The sequence below is a fragment of the Tachysurus fulvidraco genome, chromosome 16 (genome assembly GCF_022655615.1).
Source record: "Tachysurus fulvidraco isolate hzauxx_2018 chromosome 16, HZAU_PFXX_2.0, whole genome shotgun sequence".
Lineage (NCBI taxonomy): Eukaryota > Metazoa > Chordata > Actinopteri > Siluriformes > Bagridae > Tachysurus > Tachysurus fulvidraco.
Window position 1 is genome coordinate 1389178 of NC_062533.1, and position 17693 is coordinate 1406870.

The 17693-nt window shown below is 39.9% G+C and overlaps 1 protein-coding gene, 1 long non-coding RNA gene and 1 pseudogene across 3 annotated transcripts; 1 reads left to right on the plus strand and 2 right to left on the minus strand.

Annotated features, from left to right (window-relative positions):
* Positions 1-6723: 6723 nt before the first annotated feature.
* Positions 6724-16544, minus strand: LOC125138382 (annotated as a pseudogene).
* On the plus strand, positions 8864-10338 carry LOC125139076 (involucrin-like). The gene is made up of 2 exons (XM_047801969.1): positions 8864-9245; positions 9367-10338. The coding sequence occupies exons 1-2, from the start codon at positions 8885-8887 to the stop codon at positions 9381-9383; spliced, it is 378 nt and encodes a 125-aa protein (XP_047657925.1). The 5' UTR covers positions 8864-8884; the 3' UTR covers positions 9384-10338.
* Positions 14953-16049, minus strand: LOC125139081. 2 transcript variants are annotated; one of them, XR_007138196.1, is made up of 3 exons: positions 16028-16049; positions 15721-15917; positions 14953-15006 (listed from the first exon to the last, which is right to left on the minus strand). It is a non-coding gene; the product is annotated as an uncharacterized LOC125139081 (long non-coding RNA). The 2 variants fall into 2 exon arrangements; XR_007138195.1 differs by having other exon boundaries at positions 15721-15923; positions 16028-16043.
* Positions 16545-17693: the final 1149 nt, after the last annotated feature.

The window sequence follows — 17693 nt, forward strand, 5'->3', positions numbered from 1 at the left end:
TTAATGTACATATATCATGAAATGTCAAAGTCTGTAAATACAGTCATGAAGTACAATCGCTACTCATCATCGGTCCTAACTATTACGGTGTTCATTACAAAACCGTCATGAAGAATCCTGTGTTCACTATAACATTTCCGTCGTACATTTTCGCCCACAAATTAATTCTGTGATTTTGTCAAGGTGTTAACGATTAGTCTAATTGCTAGAAACATATAGATCCTCCGGTGACCAGGGTATGTAATGCTTCATGTTGGCACTGCTGGCACTGTTGGAGGATTATGCCAATGGGAGAATAAAGAGAGAACGGGTTTTCAGGGACCATGATGATTTCCTGGCCCATGATGATGACTGGCTAATAAGCCGATTTAGATTCCCTAGAGCTGTGCTCTTAGATCTATGTGTTGAATTGAGTCCAGTTATAGAGAGGGCAACACGCCGGAACCATGCCATCCCAGTCCAAATACAAGTCCTCACCACCCTGGGGTTCTTGGCAACCGGCTGTTTCCAGCGGGAATTGGCAGACAGGTAAATTATTTATATAAAAAAAAACTATAAGTAATCCTCAACTTTGTCTCTAAGACCTTTTTGTATATGAAATAATTCTATTGGAATCTATCATCTCACCCTATAGGTCTCGTATATCACAGCCGTCCCTGAGTGCCTTAATATCTGTCGTTTTGAATGGTATACTTAATATGGGTAGTCAACACACACTGTGCGAGAACAGGCCGAAATTGAAATGAAATTTGCAGCAATGTCTGGTTTCCCAAATGTAATCGGCACAATTGACTGCACTCATGTTGCTATAAGGGCTCAATTACACTGTAAGGGCACTGTAACAATTTTGTTTTTAATATAATTATAACCTGCAGCGACAGTGGCTACCCTCTGAGACGCTGGCTCCTCACCCCATTTTTAAACCCGCAGAGCGCAGAGGAAACTAATCATAACGAGGTCCACTCTCATGCATGCCCAGTTGTGGAGCATGTAATGGGCGTGTACAGGGCGGGATATGAGGCTGGTTCACGTACGCACATCTGCGGGAACATTGTTTAAAGGTTAAACATTGTTTAAATCGGAATATTTTTTGCCGTGTGGCATTTTTGGCTTTTGGGCGCATAAACTTTTAGTAGGGATCCTACGCAGTTTTATAAATGAGACCCTTGGGCATGAATGTTGTTAGTAACGATTTTTTATATGCAGGAAATAGTTTTAGCGCAAATTAAATTTTATTGAGTGCCGCTGCCTTCGTGTGCTTTTGAAATTAGCCTACTTTCCACAACATAATTACAATATTGCTACATGCTATGTTGTCAGGAAGTACACACATGTCTTTCTTTACTTTTTATTGTCTATCTTCATTACTCAAAACATTTTAGGGAATATTAGCTGTGGGTTATACTTCTGTTCAACTAGCATGTTTTAAAACATAACAAGGAAAAAAAACCTTTGGAAATCTGGAAAACACACTGATCACATTTAAAGAACAGTAACCAATGTAGCACAAAAGATGTTGACAACTAAAGTTTTTGAGGGTTATAGAAATGAGTAGGAAGTGTGGATGTCTTTTTTTCAGCACATCTGCAGCCACAGGACATCACTAGTTTCTCACACTGATCTTGTGTGAACTTGGTCCTCTCTTCCTCCAGTCTCCAGTTGGTTACTGTAGTGGGATTTTGAGCAATAACTTTTTTGGCAAAGATTTTCCAGAGTACAGGAGTCTGGGCTGGCCAACCTTCAAGGAGCTGCTTTACCCATTTTGCAGTGTGACCCGGGCCATTGTCTTTCATAGAAATTGCAGGCTGATTGTGAGGTGCTCGCACAGAAGGAAGCACATGTTAATGAATTTAGATTGTGATAAAAATTTGCATTGCACCTGCCAGGTAGCTGTAGAAGAGGTCTAACTTCTGCTGCAGAAAGCATCCCTCAAACCATCACATTCTCACTATGTTTTGTTGATATCACATCCAATTGATGCATTCTATACCCACAGTCTAAGATTAGTATTTGGTAGTGTACTTTCTCTTTCTTTCTTTGAGAGAGCCGAGATCCTTTCTTGTGTTTGCTGGGTACTACGGGAGGTTTGTTAAGGGTTGCTCTAACATTGTAAAGCCCCTCCACAATCTAAGCTCTGGGTATCCACCTCCTCAACAGAAATTGAAGTCAGATGAGAAAAGCAGGTCTGTACCCTAACCCAAAGGAGGTCTTTGGGAGTCGCTGAACACCCGCTTGCCAGCAAGCATTTGACCTGGTTATTGAAAGCCTTACTTCCGCTCCTGTGTTAGGTTTTGCTGATCCCCAGAAGCCCTATATACTCCGCACTGATGCAGGCACCACTGGGCTCGGTGCTGTTTTGTATCAGGAACAGGAGGGCCAGTGTCGTGTCATAGGCTATGCAAGCAGAGGGTTGTCAAGGAGTGAGGGTTGCTATCCAGCACACAAGTTGGAATTTTTGGCACTCAAGTAGTCAGTGACAGAAAAGTTCAGTGATTATCTTTACGGCAACAACTTCACTGTTGTTACTGATAGCAATCCGCTGACATATGTATTGAACTCAGCAAAACTTGATGCGACAAGCTATAGGTGGCTGGCAGCACTGTCCACATTCTCATTCAAACTTCTCTATCGTCCAGGAAAGCAAAACGGCGATGCAGATGGACTGTCCTGCAGGCCGCATGGGAAGCTGGCAGATGATTTTAAATCTCAAAAAGAGAGTGAGCGCATAAGACAGTTTACGCAGGGTCACCTCTCCGATCCAGAAAATATAGATGCAGTAGATCAAGCTGTTGTGCAAGCAATCTGTGAGACATCTACTTTACAGTGTCACTTTAGTTGAAACCCTTGCCATCTCAGCTACTGCTGTGCCTGACTGTTATGGGCAAGAAGATCACCTTTGGTGGGTTGCCAGTTATCCCCCACTTAACTGAGGCAGAACTTGTGAGAAAACAAAGAGCTGATCAAAGTATAAGGCATGTCATTTCCCAGATCGAGCAGGGAGATAAACCACCCCCAACTTTGTGACATGAACTCCCTGAGCTTCCACTGTTGAGGGAGTTAAATCGCCTTGAACTCCTTAATAATATCTTGTACTGGAGATGCTAAGCGGGCTCTCAGACCTTTTATCAGCTTGTGCTCCCAGTTGAACTTCGTGACACAGCCTACACGATCATATGGGTCATATGGGGGTTGACATCTTGTAAGGACCAGATTCTTTTGGCCAAATGGCTTTGGATGTTCTGAGAAAAGTCAAAACATGCAGTAGGTGCGCCTCTGTTTGGACTTCCTCTCTCTTGAACCTGACAAATGTGGGACCAAAGACATACTTGTGATTACAGATCACTTTGCCAAGTTTGCGGTTGCCATGCCAACACCTAACCAAAAGGCCCTCACAGTGGCAAAACGGTCTGTGGGAGACCTTTATGGTGCACTATGGAATCCCAGAAAAGTTACACAGTGATCAGGGACCCAATTTCGAGTCCCGCACAATAAAAAAGCTCTGTCGAGTGGCCGGCATACATAAAGTGAGAACAACCCCATACCACCCTAGGGGCAACCCCGTTGAGCGATTTAATCGCACTCTACTAGACATGCTAGGTACTCTTCAAAGCCCAGAGAAATCTCATTGGCGTGATTTTGTAAAACTCCTGGTCCACGCCTATAATTGTACCAGGAATGAGGTGACAGGGTTCACACCATACAAATTGATGTTCGGATGTCAGCCTCGTCTGTCGGTTGATTTGGCTTTTGGATTGCCAGTGCAAGGGGTTCAGCATACATCAAATGCAGAGTACGTGCAAAGCCTTAAATCATGACTTGAAGACATCTACAAGATAGCAAGTGAAAATGCTGCAAAGATAGCACGCAAAAACAAAATGAGGTATGACAGGCGTGTGACTGCTTCGGACTTGGAAGCTGGAGACCGGGTATTGGTCAGAAATGTTTGTATTCAAGGAAAACATAAGATTTCAGACAAGTGGGAGTCAATTGTCCATGTGGTGGTGAGAAGAGCAGGTACTCTGCCTGTCTACACAGTCAAACCTGAAAGTCAGGATGGTCCTTTAAGAACACTCCATAGGGACTTACTACTTCCATGTGGTTATGTGGATATGAAAATCAATTCTCAGACGCTGAGGATGAAATCATTCCTGTTTCCTGTTTCAGAGAACCCCCAAGTGCTCAGGTTCCCAGGATACACAGCATACTGAACGTTCAAGCAATTGTCCTGTCAAGAGTCTTGTAAATACTCAAAATGTTAACTGCACTCCTGAAATTAACCAACCACCTGATATGTCCCATGGTGCCTCAGACAGTCTTCTCACACTTAGTGATCCTAACTGGCAACACTGACACTGAGGACATACTTCCCGAAAGAGCCATGATTGATAAAAAAGTTGATGAAATAGTTATGACTGAAAGTAACTTGCCTGATAATGAAAACCCTGTGGAGGAACAAAATTTACCTGAAAATGACCAAGTGTTTTATATGAAGGATGCAATTTGATGTATGTACTTTTGATACTAGAGAGAAATTCATGTTTTGTTATCTGAGAAGAAACACATGAGCTGTTGAACAACAAAAGAGAAATTTTTATATTGCATTATACTGTAGGTATGCTGAAATATGACCTTATTGTATTTTGAAGCAGTCCATTTATTCACTGAATGGTAATTGAGATAAATGATTTGGCTTTATTTATAGGTCAGGTTTTGGTAGAGAGTTGGAAACATCGTGCAGAGATCCTTTCCACGGTGTGGTATAGATCTACATGTTCCAGACATTTGCCAGAGATTCATAGATTCCCAGTCCAGGTGGCTGGGTGGCGAGCCAACTTAAGATGAGTCTCCAAGATCATCTTCTTCATCTACTTGGTGGTTGGACGAACACTAACAGAAACTAAAAAAAGGGGCCCTCTAAAAAAAGGGCCTCAATGATAGAAACTGAACTCTTGTCAACAAAAGCAAGTGAAACCAAGAACGAGCTGAGTTCAAATAAACGGGAAAAAAAGGGTTTTGTTTATGTGCGCACTTTATTATTTTAGTTTGTCTTTCATAAATGTGTTCTTTTTATATGTATGTACCATCCCTGTGCAATTAATACAGGATAAGCAAACTGTCATTCTGCTGTGGTATTGCTTTTAATTGCCATTCAAATCTCAGGCTCTTAACAATTTAGAGTTTTCTGATTCTGGTCCAAATTCTAAGACTACATTAGACTAGTAAACCAATGTGCCTTATTACTTCTACACCGTAAGATAAGGGTTACAGATGGAAACAATAAATGTTACTGAAAAGTAATGTCTGTCTTATTAAACTTAATTTAAATAAACAAATATTTGAATATTAGTTTTTTGTGAGCTCAAATATTCGAATGTGATATTTGCGGAAAACGCCCATCCCTAGGAGAAAGTGGACAATTGGTGACCAAGGTCCCTCAGCATCTTTACCACCTCACACACTTTACACTGCTCTTTCAGGAACTTCTACACATGCATGATCAAGAGCATCCTGCTAGGAAGCGTCACAGCCTGGATTGAGGTCAAGGCCAGGAAGATAGTGAAGGACCTCAACCTTCTAAACTCTGACACTTGTCCCTGATGTGGTCAGAGAAGTGCTACAGCTCCATGAATTCAAACACAGAGAATGAGGAGAAACTTCGTACTCCTACAGAACATTTAATCTAAATTCAATTCAGTTTTATTTGTATTGCACTTTTAACAGTGGACATTGTTTCAAGACACACCCAGCATTTCTTTCCTGTTCACTTTGTTTTCATCTGCACTTTATTTCAAATGCACTCGTTACAAAAGTTCCGTTTTTATGGAGTCAGTAAAAGCATTTCACTGCATCACACTGTACACGGTAGTGTGTATGAGCAAAGGTTAAAACAGAAAAAACAATATTTGACATCCATTAAAGTACACAATACACACAGAACACCTCACACTAAACACCCAGAGTGTATAATCAGAAAGCACCTTCATGATAAAAGAACAATAATAAAATTATGCAAGATGCCACAGACAGGGGCAAAGAAGTAAACATTATCACCACATGACATGAGGACAGCTTCATGACCTACAGCATTACACAAAGCTGGGGGAAAAACCACAAATCAGCTGAAAGGCCCAGCGAGCTGTACTGAGTTTAATATATGATAATATAAGAACACAAAACCTCATGTTCACCATAACACACAGGAAACTCAATTAGCTTAATAGTTTAAATTTTAAGATTCAGTTCCTCAAACCACTTTTACCACAGAGCTGCTGCTGAGTTCTGGATTCTGATTGGTGCAAAAGAACTGCATCTTTTGTTTATTTTATGCTTTAAATATTTATTACATTTACGGCATTTAGCAGACGCCGTTATTCAGAGCGACTTACATTTTTAGCTCATTTATACAGATGAGCAATTGAGGGTTAAGGGCCTTGCTCAGGGGCCCAGCATGGGCAGATTGGTGGCCAAGGGATTCACGACTCATGACCTTCGATGAGTAGTCCAACACCTTAACCTCCAGACTCCCACATTCCATAATCACTTCATCTTCCGTTTTATTTTTTATTTTCATTGTTTAAGTTGAGTTTGCCTCTGTGCAATTGGCTGGTTATAAAATCATCTAAATTGAAAGCTTCTCACTGTATGTCACCTAGTCCCCGCTCTCATCCCCAGTCTTTCCCAGTCCTCCCAGATTTTCACAAATCTGTCCCCCCAGTCCTCTTTTTAAAGCATGAAAAGCACAGATTTCTCATTCCCTTCTGTTCTCTTTGTACAATTCAAATCTTCTCTATGGATTTCATGCCGCATAATATAAATCTGAAGTGGGAGGAACCTGTGGACCAGGAGAACCTCACGGTAGTAGCATGGATTGTATGCCTCATGTTGATCCGAGGGAACATTCAGGCCGAATGTCCTCACTCCTACATGATGTCTGGGTAGAAGTCCAGCCTTTTCCAGACACATTCCCATGTAAGCATCATCAATAGGAATCAGGGGGATGGAGTGAGACATGTTGTAGATAACTCTGGAAGTGAATTGTGACAGCAGGAAGCCACCACCACCACAGTAGGGAGGATAGGTTTCTGATTTATCGATTTGTACAGGGATGAATTATTTACTGCCTTGTTGCCGGATCGGCTCCATATTTTCGTTCAAGTGGCCGGTAAAATGATGTTTGCTTCCATCATTATCATCTAAGCCCTTGAGGTACTGCACCATATTGTCTGTGTTGGCAAAAATGTCATCATCTCCATTGAGGAGAAAGTGCACATCTGGGCAAAACCTCTCCCTCCACTCCAGGAATAAGACCTGCTTCAGTGTGAGGTTGTAAATGGTATCATCAAAGTCCCACTGCAGAATGTCCTGGTACTCGCGGTTCTCCAGCTCCAGGAGTTTATTCAGTCTTTCCTTCTCATAACCGTGTCCTGTGGTTCCAGATATGAACTCGGTGCGAATCCACACACCAGTATGAAGCCGCTCCATAGCCCATGTTTTACGCAGAACCTCACACCAATCGTAGTTCGATGGAGAACTTTTAATGACCAACAGTAGGAAAACATCTGCAGAGTTCTTTGGTCCGCCGCACTTCCCAAGATTGTCGAGGAGCATGGGGAAATGGCGACAGTGCTGGTAAAACAGGAAGTCTTGGATATTCTTAGGTAAAGTTGAGAAGTCATGAATCTTGGAGGCAGATGAGTTTAGTGTACATTTGGGGACTGAGTTTAGGAACATGTCCGACCATGTCTGTGGTTCAGGTTTCTGCTTTCTCAAAACCTTGTCTTGTCTTGTGGTTTGTGATTTCTCACCCTGGAGGTGTATTTGCAGTATTACTAACAAACACAGAGTGGCCGTGATGAGCAGTGACAACACCTCCAGCTTCACAGTACATCTCCTGCAAAAATCAAATAAAAATTGAAATTTTATTCAGAGGGGAAAAACAAAACCTAGAATACATTTGAATATTCCACTTATTGTAATAATAATAATAATAATAATAATAATGATAATAATAATTATTATTATTATCATTATTATTATTATTATTATTATTATTATTATTATTATTATTATTATTATTTTCTTTCCAGTAAGCACTCTCTGAAAGATGAATGTTCTTTATATACAGTATGTTAAATAATAAAGGACCCAATACTGAGTCAGTGATGTGGGGGTAAAACAGACCCAAATAGCATTAAAATAAAACAGGATTTATTTTAAAAAAAAAAGCACAAAACAGAAACTAAGACATGACACAGGACAACATCACAACAGGAGACAACAACAGAGGCTCAACAAACACACATGGCCAAAGTCCGGGCTGAGTCCTGACATACTGAGTTTTAGAAACCTCTGCATGCTGGTACTTCTTTATATTTATATTAATTATCACAATATATACAATCTGCTCTGAAATCTTTGTTTGTTTGTTTATTTAAAATGTCTATCATGAATTTATAGATTTCGAAAAAGCTGCTTCCTCAGTGGCAAGGCACCGGGGATGGATGAGATCTCTGCAACATCATGTGGAGGTTGGGGACAGTGCCTCTGGACTGGCAGACTGGGGTTGCAACCCAATCTCACGGCAGTTCGTGACAGACGTCACGAAATGTAATCTGTTTGATTCGTGTTCGTGGAGACGAATTTTCCTTTTTTTCGTGTCACTCAGCACGAACTTTCGATCTAATGTATTTCAATAGGAAGCATCTTTCGTGTCTGCACCACGTTTTTTTCTGCCACTCGGAAGCATTGTTTTTGCTCATTTGTTATTCATGGGTTTAAACCATTGGAGAACACAAGCAACCGCGAGGTGGTGAGGACCACGCGGGTGGAGCAGACGGGCACTACATAGGGGATGATAGAGCAGACGGGCACTACAGAGGGGGAGATGGAGCAAACGGGCACTACAGAGGGGGAGATGGAGCAGACGGGCACTACAGAGGGGGAAATGGAGCAGACGGGCACTAGAGAGGGGGAGATGGAGCAGACGGGCACTACAGAGGGGGAGATGGAGCAGACGGGCACTACAGAGGGGGAGATGGAGCAGACGAGCACTACAGAGGGGGAGATGGAGCAGACGGGCACTACAGAGGGGGAGATGGAGCAGACGGGCACTACAGAGGGGGAGATGGAGCAGACGGGCACTACAGAGGGGGAGATGGAGCAGACGGGCACTACAGAGGGGGAGATGGAGCAGACGGGCACTACAGAGGGGAGGATGGAGCAGATGAGTACCTCGGAGGGTCAAGGTAATTAGGACAGATTTAAAAAGTTACAATTTATATTTGTAAAGTCTTGAAGTGTTTGACCCATGGGTTACTTTAACGTTACTTGACTTCCAGTGTTTTTTTGTTTTGTTTTTCCCCATAGAGCTTTATGCAGGTTAGGGCTGCATGATATATATTTTCAGCATCAACAATGCAATGTATGCATGTGAAAGTTACATTGCAGGACGCATGATGTCAAGTAGGGAAATTAACTCAAACATGTCACGCTAAAACATTTTTGCTGCTTGATACTAAAGTAAAACTTTCAAGTTTCTAATTTCCATGATTAATCTACATGAAAAGTCCATCTGATATTATATTATTAGACAGATGATAGATCTATCTGTACTAGGGCTGTTGGAACAAATTTCTTGAGTCACACACTTAAATGTCAGGGTAGGGCCGCATGATATTTGAAAAAAATTAAAATGTAAAAATTTTGTTTTTCTGCACCATATATTATGATAGAAATTCACCAAAAAAAAAATCACCAGATAACTTGAGTAGCTCTATTTGGAAAGAATTAACCATTCAAGGATGATTGGGTGATTTTGTAGGTGGGTGAATACACATTGAAAATAATGAACAAATCGCAAGTATAAATAAATACAATAGAACAAAGATACAAATGAAATAAATAGTGCTTTTATATATTTTCAGGTAAATCTAACAGGAACAGAAATTTAATAGTCAAATGTAAAATAACACTGCATATTCTTAACTGTATAAATTAAATATAATTAATTTGTGTTAAAACTGCAAAAGTGATTTTTCCTCTTTGTTTTTTATTGTTTGATTAACATTCATGATACAGAAAGCATCACGAATATAGGCTACGGTCACTTTAAGACGATGCGCGGATCCAAAATACTGTTACACAACCAGTTTTCTTTCTCAATTGTAACAGCATTCTGTGTTCAGGTCTGAAAGTATGAAAGTATCCAACTGTAAAAATACCACCCCTCCCATCAGGCCTCACAAATTAAGCATACATTTGATTTTGGTCATTTTCTGTGCGTACTATATGTATAGTTATTTCTAAAAGCCATGCAAACTCATGGCACCAATTGAAACACAGTTTTAGATTATAAAGATTATAAAATAATTATAATTATAAAAATTATAAAGAGTAACTCCTCCTAGGGCTTTCGAGCCACATGCACCAAATTCTGACATGTTGTAGACCCTGGTCTGAAGTTTGTTGCTATTACTTTTTCTAAGCGATCCGAGTACCGGTACTTCCGGTACCAGGTCTCAAACTGGCCTTTTTCCCATAGACTCCCATTATAAACTTTGGAGGTTTATAACTCGGCAAGCTTTCGAACTATCTACACCAAACTCGGCCAGCTCCTTTAGGGCGATACTCTGAACAAAGTTATAATTGGTTTACCGACTGGCCTTTCGGTTGTGCCGCAGCCCCGCCCCTCAATATATGCAAAATCAAAAAACCTTTTACAACATGGACTTGTGACATGTCAAAACACTCAGAAAAATGAGGGGAACTTCCCCATGGGTATTCTGGTCACGTCACATGACGTCACATAAAAAAAAATAATTAGCACAACATGGACATGTGACATATCAAAACACTCAGCCCAATGTGGGGAACTTCCTCAAGAGTATTTGGATGACATCACATGCTCGTCTCCACTTACCTCCAAATGTTTTGGCACTTGCTTCCAATAGTAACACTGTCCCTTATGTCCACTCGCCTCCAAAAAGCACTGGCCTTTGCCAATACTTGCCCCGTCAAAGACAATATCAAAGTTTGTTGCGACAAACTTTACAAATCTAGTTTTATTCTGAAACTCCACTAGAATAGCTTTGCATGTCCACAGTTACAAAAAAAATCCTTATTTATCTTAAATTGGCCCTTTTATTCAGACCCTCAGTTCATTGTCTGTCTGAAAAAAGCCATTTTAGATGGAGCAATCTAGAAGCCTACTGGTTATTATGCTAATAAGCATGCACATGATGTAAAATGTGGAGCCAAATATAATATTGTGTACGCATTTACTGAAAGAGGATGTTCTGGTCTCATATTTTTGGGGTATCTAGATGCACCAGGGACACATTTATGTTGAAAAGACATTACAAACTGCATGTTTGTCTTTTTTTTTTTTTTTTACGTGGGTATATGACTGGACTGTAATCTTCTATCCCACAGGTGGACTAAGACATATGCCTGAGAGGAAAAAGCCACAAAAGAGTAAGTGCATGTAAATGCAGTGATTGATGCTTCCATCAGTGTGTCGACATTGCTATTTTACCCTTGGTTATTTGCTATATTTTTATTGGGTTTTTAACTACTTACAACAGATAATTAGTCCTAACAGACAAACTATAAAATCCAACTGGCTTCAGGTGTCTAATTTGACCAAAATGCATTGCCAAGTAGTAGAAGAAGCAGCAGCAGTAGAGTATTCTCAATTGTGATCTGTGGCTCAGCAGAGGTATTGTTGTTCCAGCAAGAATACCACATTTGAACTGAGAATAGTCTGGCTATAGGGTACAAGTTAAACCTGGTTCAACTTTTGATTAAAGATAAACATCACTTGTCATCCTTGTAAGTCTGGTCACTACTTAAGTCTTCTTATTTGTTTATTTTGTTCCTAATCTAAGAAATGTGTGAAACATGTTTTTGATGTTTACAGATTGCTCCTATCACACTCGCCTAGAGACTTTCCCCATCAGGAGTGTTGTAAGAGAAAGAGTGAGAAAGGTTAGACAGTCATACAAGAAAAGCATAGTGTAGACAATATGCCGAGTGTAATATAATATTTAATTGTTAGATAGATCATTTTTGTGTTTTTATTACAGATTAGGAAGGAGCTTGTACTGAAAAATTCATTATCAGATACTGTAAATATTAACAATGACCCTTTGTATCAATGAAACTCAGTGCCTATAACCAAACATAATAGCCTTATGCTAAGAATTGAATTTATGTGTTTTAATTCTTTTTATTTTCTTGACAGGGCAAAGCAGAAATGTTGGTTGACTGGGAGCCCTGTCCAGTATGGTATGTATTCTTCTGTTTTTGTGCTTTATCAATTATTGCATGCATTATTAATTTACTTGTTAATATTTATTTATTTGTTTGTTTGTTTGTTTGTTTTTGGCTACAATGATTTGTTATTAATCTGTTCTCCTTCACAAATGGTGGTAGTTCACAGATGGAAAATTAAACTGTTATACTTATAAAAACATGTTCTGTAATGATATGTGCTTTACACTTGTTAAAAGGTTTATGTTTATTTGAAACACCCAACTACAAAGAAAGTTCCAAACAAATTTCCTTCTTTTTTTTAGTGGCAAGGAGTGGGCCCATTCCTGGCAGCCAAAGGATTCTCTCCAAATGACTAAAAATAAATAAAATGTACAATTGTAATCCATTTCGGTTTCTGCCTATTTATTACATTTTTTCTGTGCTGCATTTGAAGTGGTGAAAATATAAATCTGACAAGATAAAATGTGACAAATGGGGTGTAACCACAAGCAGGCTTAAATAGAAATATACTTAATCCAACTCAATTTCCTTTTCAGATGTCACTCAGAAACATGTTTTTATGTGTCATGATTATAAATTACACTGGTATTTTATTACAGTTTACATAATTAATAATAATTTGTTACATTTATATGGTACTTTTCTGTGTACTGAAAGTGCTTTACATGTAAGGGGAATCTCCTCAACCACCACCAATATGCACCATCCACCTGGATGTGGCGTTGACAGCCATATTGCACCAGTATGCCCACCACACACCAGCTTATTGGTGGAGAGGAGATTGAGTGATGAAGCTAGTCAGTCATAACTTGATTTCGTGTTCTGTTGTCCGTGCTTTTCAAGTTAACTTAACCTTATAGTCCACTGTTAAGAAAGGCTTGTTTGAGAATTATGAAGCTAGAATATGGTTCAACAATAAGTGACCATCTGAGTGACGCTGATTTGAATGCTAGGTAGCAAGTTCATTGGCACGGCTGTACTGGGAATTGTAGTTTTTAAATACAGTGATATATTCCCCATATTTAGAAGTTGACAGTATTAAACTGTGGATCCTCTTAAGGGCTTTAAGGGGGGAGGGTGTTATCAGATTTAAAAATATAATTCTTAAATGGGTGAAAATTGCTTGTGAGCTATTTTTTACAGCACCCCCAGTTAGTGCCCAATAGTGACTATACTCACATGATAGCTGAGGTCCAGAGCTCTCTATAACAGCTGGTCCCATGTCTGTAGACCTTTTTGTTGCTGGATTATAACATGGTCCAAGGTCAAGGTTCAAAGATCAGTATTTGGAACGCAGGGGCCATATAGAACCTTCATACTGACATGTTACTCTTCAGGTTGAAACCTTTACAATTGATGTATTTGGTTTAGCTCTAAGACAAAGTTTTAATTTTCTCTTTTCATTACCACAAGCCATCCCAGGCCTAGTTTCATAGAGCACTTTGAAGGCCCTGTATATAAAAAAGAAGCTTTTGTTTGTTTTTCCTTTTTATGTAAAAATAGTGACCAAAATGAGTCACTTTCAAGTTTACAATATGACAGAATCTGTTTTATTAGCTAATTTCTTTCAGTCCTTTAGGAAAACTTTTAATTATCACAATTTCATGAAAAGACTTTGCACAGGCATAGCTTTACAGAACCCCTTTGACGAAAATGACTAAATTGTTTGACATGGCATAATTTTTAACATTATTTTCATGATGACATGCGAGATCTATGTTTTCAGTCTCAACCCAAGTCCTTCAAGCTTTCCCACACACCTGTAGTAATGCACTGGATGGTCAGCAGAATTGTAATTTAAAAAGGCGATTCATTTTGGTCACTACAAGTTTATTACAAGGATGAAACCCCTTGAGATGGACCATCTAGTTTTCAAAAGGGTCCTTAACACATATCAGGGACACAAACAGGTGGGGGGAAAAGATGAGAACATTGCATGGGGCAGGGGCATGCTTTTTTTTTTTACATGCTCATTTGCTCACTGTAATTTTTTCATGTATAATTATTACCCTATATGTCAATAACTGTAATTTTTCACAAAATATTGTTGCAACATTTTACAAAAATAAACATTTGGTTACCCATGTAATGTACCCATTACCCCAACCCCCCCCCCCCCCCAAGAGCAGTTTGTTTGTAAATAAATAAAAAGACCTGCCTTAAAGTATTAATAATGCAGTGTGATGTCAAATTAAAGATTACACATATAAATGCTTAATTTATGTTTCTTTCTCCAGCTATTTACTTTCATCAACCATAAAACTTTGTTTTTAAATAATGTATGGAAAAATAAAAGATAAAATACTCATCTTTGGAAATAATTTATTGAAAATACACCAAATGCATATTTGTCACACATGTCATAAGGTTGTATTTAATGACACTGGACTGAGGTTGAGGTAACTTGAAAAGCACCAACAAAACAGGGAAACAAGTTATCTGTCAACTGTAATAATATACAATATAAAGTATAATCATAGCATACAGAACAGTGTATTTTTCTGTTACATACAATCTAATGCATTATACAAGCACTGAATGTATTATCTAAATCTGCTGTACCAATGTACAATGTGCTTGTAAAACACAAAAAAAGACAGTGACATAAATTGTCAACAAAAGGTTGAATTTTCAACAATATAGGATGCATACATATTTTGATGTGATTAATCAATCAGCATAATAATATACAGATATAGGGCGAGTCCATTTCCTTCAACACAGTCCTTCCATCTGGGAAAATATAGAAAAACAAAAAAAGCAAGAGGTATGATAAGAAGGTGAAGTTTTAGAATGAACAAGGTGTGTAAAGCATTAATAAATACACAAATAAATAAAGAGTAACAGTAACAGGGGGGTATTCCATCAATGCAGTTAATGTAAGCTGTCCACTTGAAAAAGGCTTGCTTAAATTAACACTGACTTTCACTGCAGGCTCAAGCCATTCCACTAAATTATTAGCCACTTCTAGTCAACAGTGACTTTAACCAGGCTTGAATAAGCATGCATTGTGCATGTGCACAGAGTACATAAGCAGCCCTGAAGAGTTGAGTAAATTTTAAGGCTTGAGTTACACAGATAGTGCTGTTCCTCAAACTAATTGATAAACTGATCATCTCTTTCCTCCATCCAAAACTTCAACTAGCCAACAGTTTAGTGACTTGGCTTTTGAAACAGGTATTGTACCTTACATTCGAAAACCAGCAATTGGTGAATTGTTGCCATCAGAGTCAATCTGAAAAGGGCCCCGTTTACATCACTGTAACATTCTAAAATGGTTTTGTCTCATTGTGAATCTTTGGTGTGAACTGGGCTTAAGCCACAGTAATGGCACGGAACTCTTACTTAAATTATCAAGATTTATCAAAATAAGCCAGGCTTTTCCTTTACCCACCTTGATGGAACACCCCCAAGTCTATTCTTGAGAACATATGAACAAATAAATACCTAAACTGTGTTTTCCTCTTCATCCTCACTGGTGTCTGGACTACTGAGGCCACTTGGATCTTCTGCTTCAACATGTAGAAGGACAGAGGCCTCAGGACCTAAAGCAGTCTTGTACTGTTGGAGGACAACTTGCAACTGTTCCGACACCTCTGACAGTCGTCTTCTTAAGAGACAGCAAAGTCCCTCATTTCCCTTGTCTACATCTCAACATACAAAAAAGATTACATTAAAGACAAACTGCTTGTTAAGATTGCTTAATGAGGCCAAAAAACTTCAATGAAGATTTCATCCATTCAAATCTACATACCAGCATATTTTAATGTGTATCGTTGCCATGGTACCCGGCTAGCTTCTGTATAAACTGACTTGAGGCAAGATGATCAGTCTCACTGAGGTGACTTTATGCAGTGAGCCCCAAAGCAGCAGAACTGTGTTTTGCAGCCAATGTCTGATCGCTGTTTTAAGTTAACGGTTTTCTTCTTCACTACAGTTGTGGTAAAGTAACACATTGTGTAGCATTCAGGTGTTACATCAAGAAATAGGTGTGTTTGATGTTGCTGAATTCAATGTTCAAAATTCTTTTGTTAATTTCTCCTTTTATGTAACAGCCACAGTACAACAAATACAACAAATCTGTCAAGCAAATTTGAAACGTTTTAAAGCCTTACTGACCTGTTAACACCGCAAATTATAATCCTCATTTGTGGTAAAAAGAGCAATAACCCTTCTACTCCATTCAAATTGTGTGGCTGAGACTGATAATGTTTATTTTTTTCATTTGAAATTCATACTTTAAATGGATTCAACTTACCCTCCTCAGCCATCTTGTTCTTGAGAACCACTGCCAGGCCAGGCAGGTTATTTGTCTACTAAAACTGTTTTGTGTTGGAAATTGAGGTTTTTTTTTTAAATTAGAATTTATTTTTTGCACAATGCAATTAAAGACAATCTGTTGTACTTGCTCTGTAACATCCTGTCGGTTACGTCTCTGCCTTTAAGTGCAGGTGAGGACGCATTGGAGCTGCACTCGGTAGAACTCCAGCTGGTTGCTGTGGAGAAGCAGATCCGCGAACTACAGGTGAAGCAGGCCGAGCTGCGGGAGCGGAAACCCGCGCTGGAAGCTCCCCGGTCGGTCGCTCACCTGTCTCAGGTAAACTCCCAGGATGTAATTACCACTCCCTCCCCTCTACCCCGCGTGTTTCTCTGTCCAAGCCCAACACACAGATGAAGTGGGTGAACCCTGGGTGCAGCAGCGGAGGACGCGTGCCGGTCCTCGGCCTAGGACCTCTCCCCCTCCACCACCGCCGGTCTTCGAGATCCCCACCCGGAACCGCTTTGCCCCCCTTTGCAAGACAACGCGACAACGTGATCATCGGAGACTCCATCATCCGCCACGTCCGTGCTACGGTGGCTAAAGGTAAGGCTCGCACTCAATGCTTACCTGGTGCTCGTGTTCTTGATGTCTCTGCACAGGTACCTAGAGTTGTGAGCAGAAACACCAGAGCTGTGGTTCTTCATGTTGGCTCGAATGACACCAGTTGGAGATCCTGAAGAGGGACTTCAACACCCTGGTGGAGACGGTTCGCAGCACAGCGCCCACGACGAGGATCATTGTGTCTGGACCGCTTCCAACGTACCAACGAGGAATTGAATGGTTCAGTAGACTTTTTGCTTTAAATGAATGGTTACAGTCATGGTGTCAGGCTCAGAAACTACTCTTTATCGATAATTGGAATGTTTTCTGGGAACGTCTTAGGCTATTCCGTGCTGACGGCCTGCACCCCAGCAGAGTTGGAGCGGAGATCCTCTCGGACCACATCTCCAGGGCGCTGAACACCTTCTGACTGGTAAACTACTCTTTAAATTTAAATCTCAATAGCCATCCTTCACCTCAGCACATTGACACAGAAAATGCACACATAGCTCACCCTATAGAAACTGTGTCTGTTCCCTGAGTAGTGAAATCAAAAAGT

Coding starts and splice junctions, on each gene's coding strand:
- LOC125139076 (XM_047801969.1), top strand. CDS start 8,885: ATGGAGCAAACGGGCACTACAGAGGGGGAGATGGAGCAGACGGGCACT.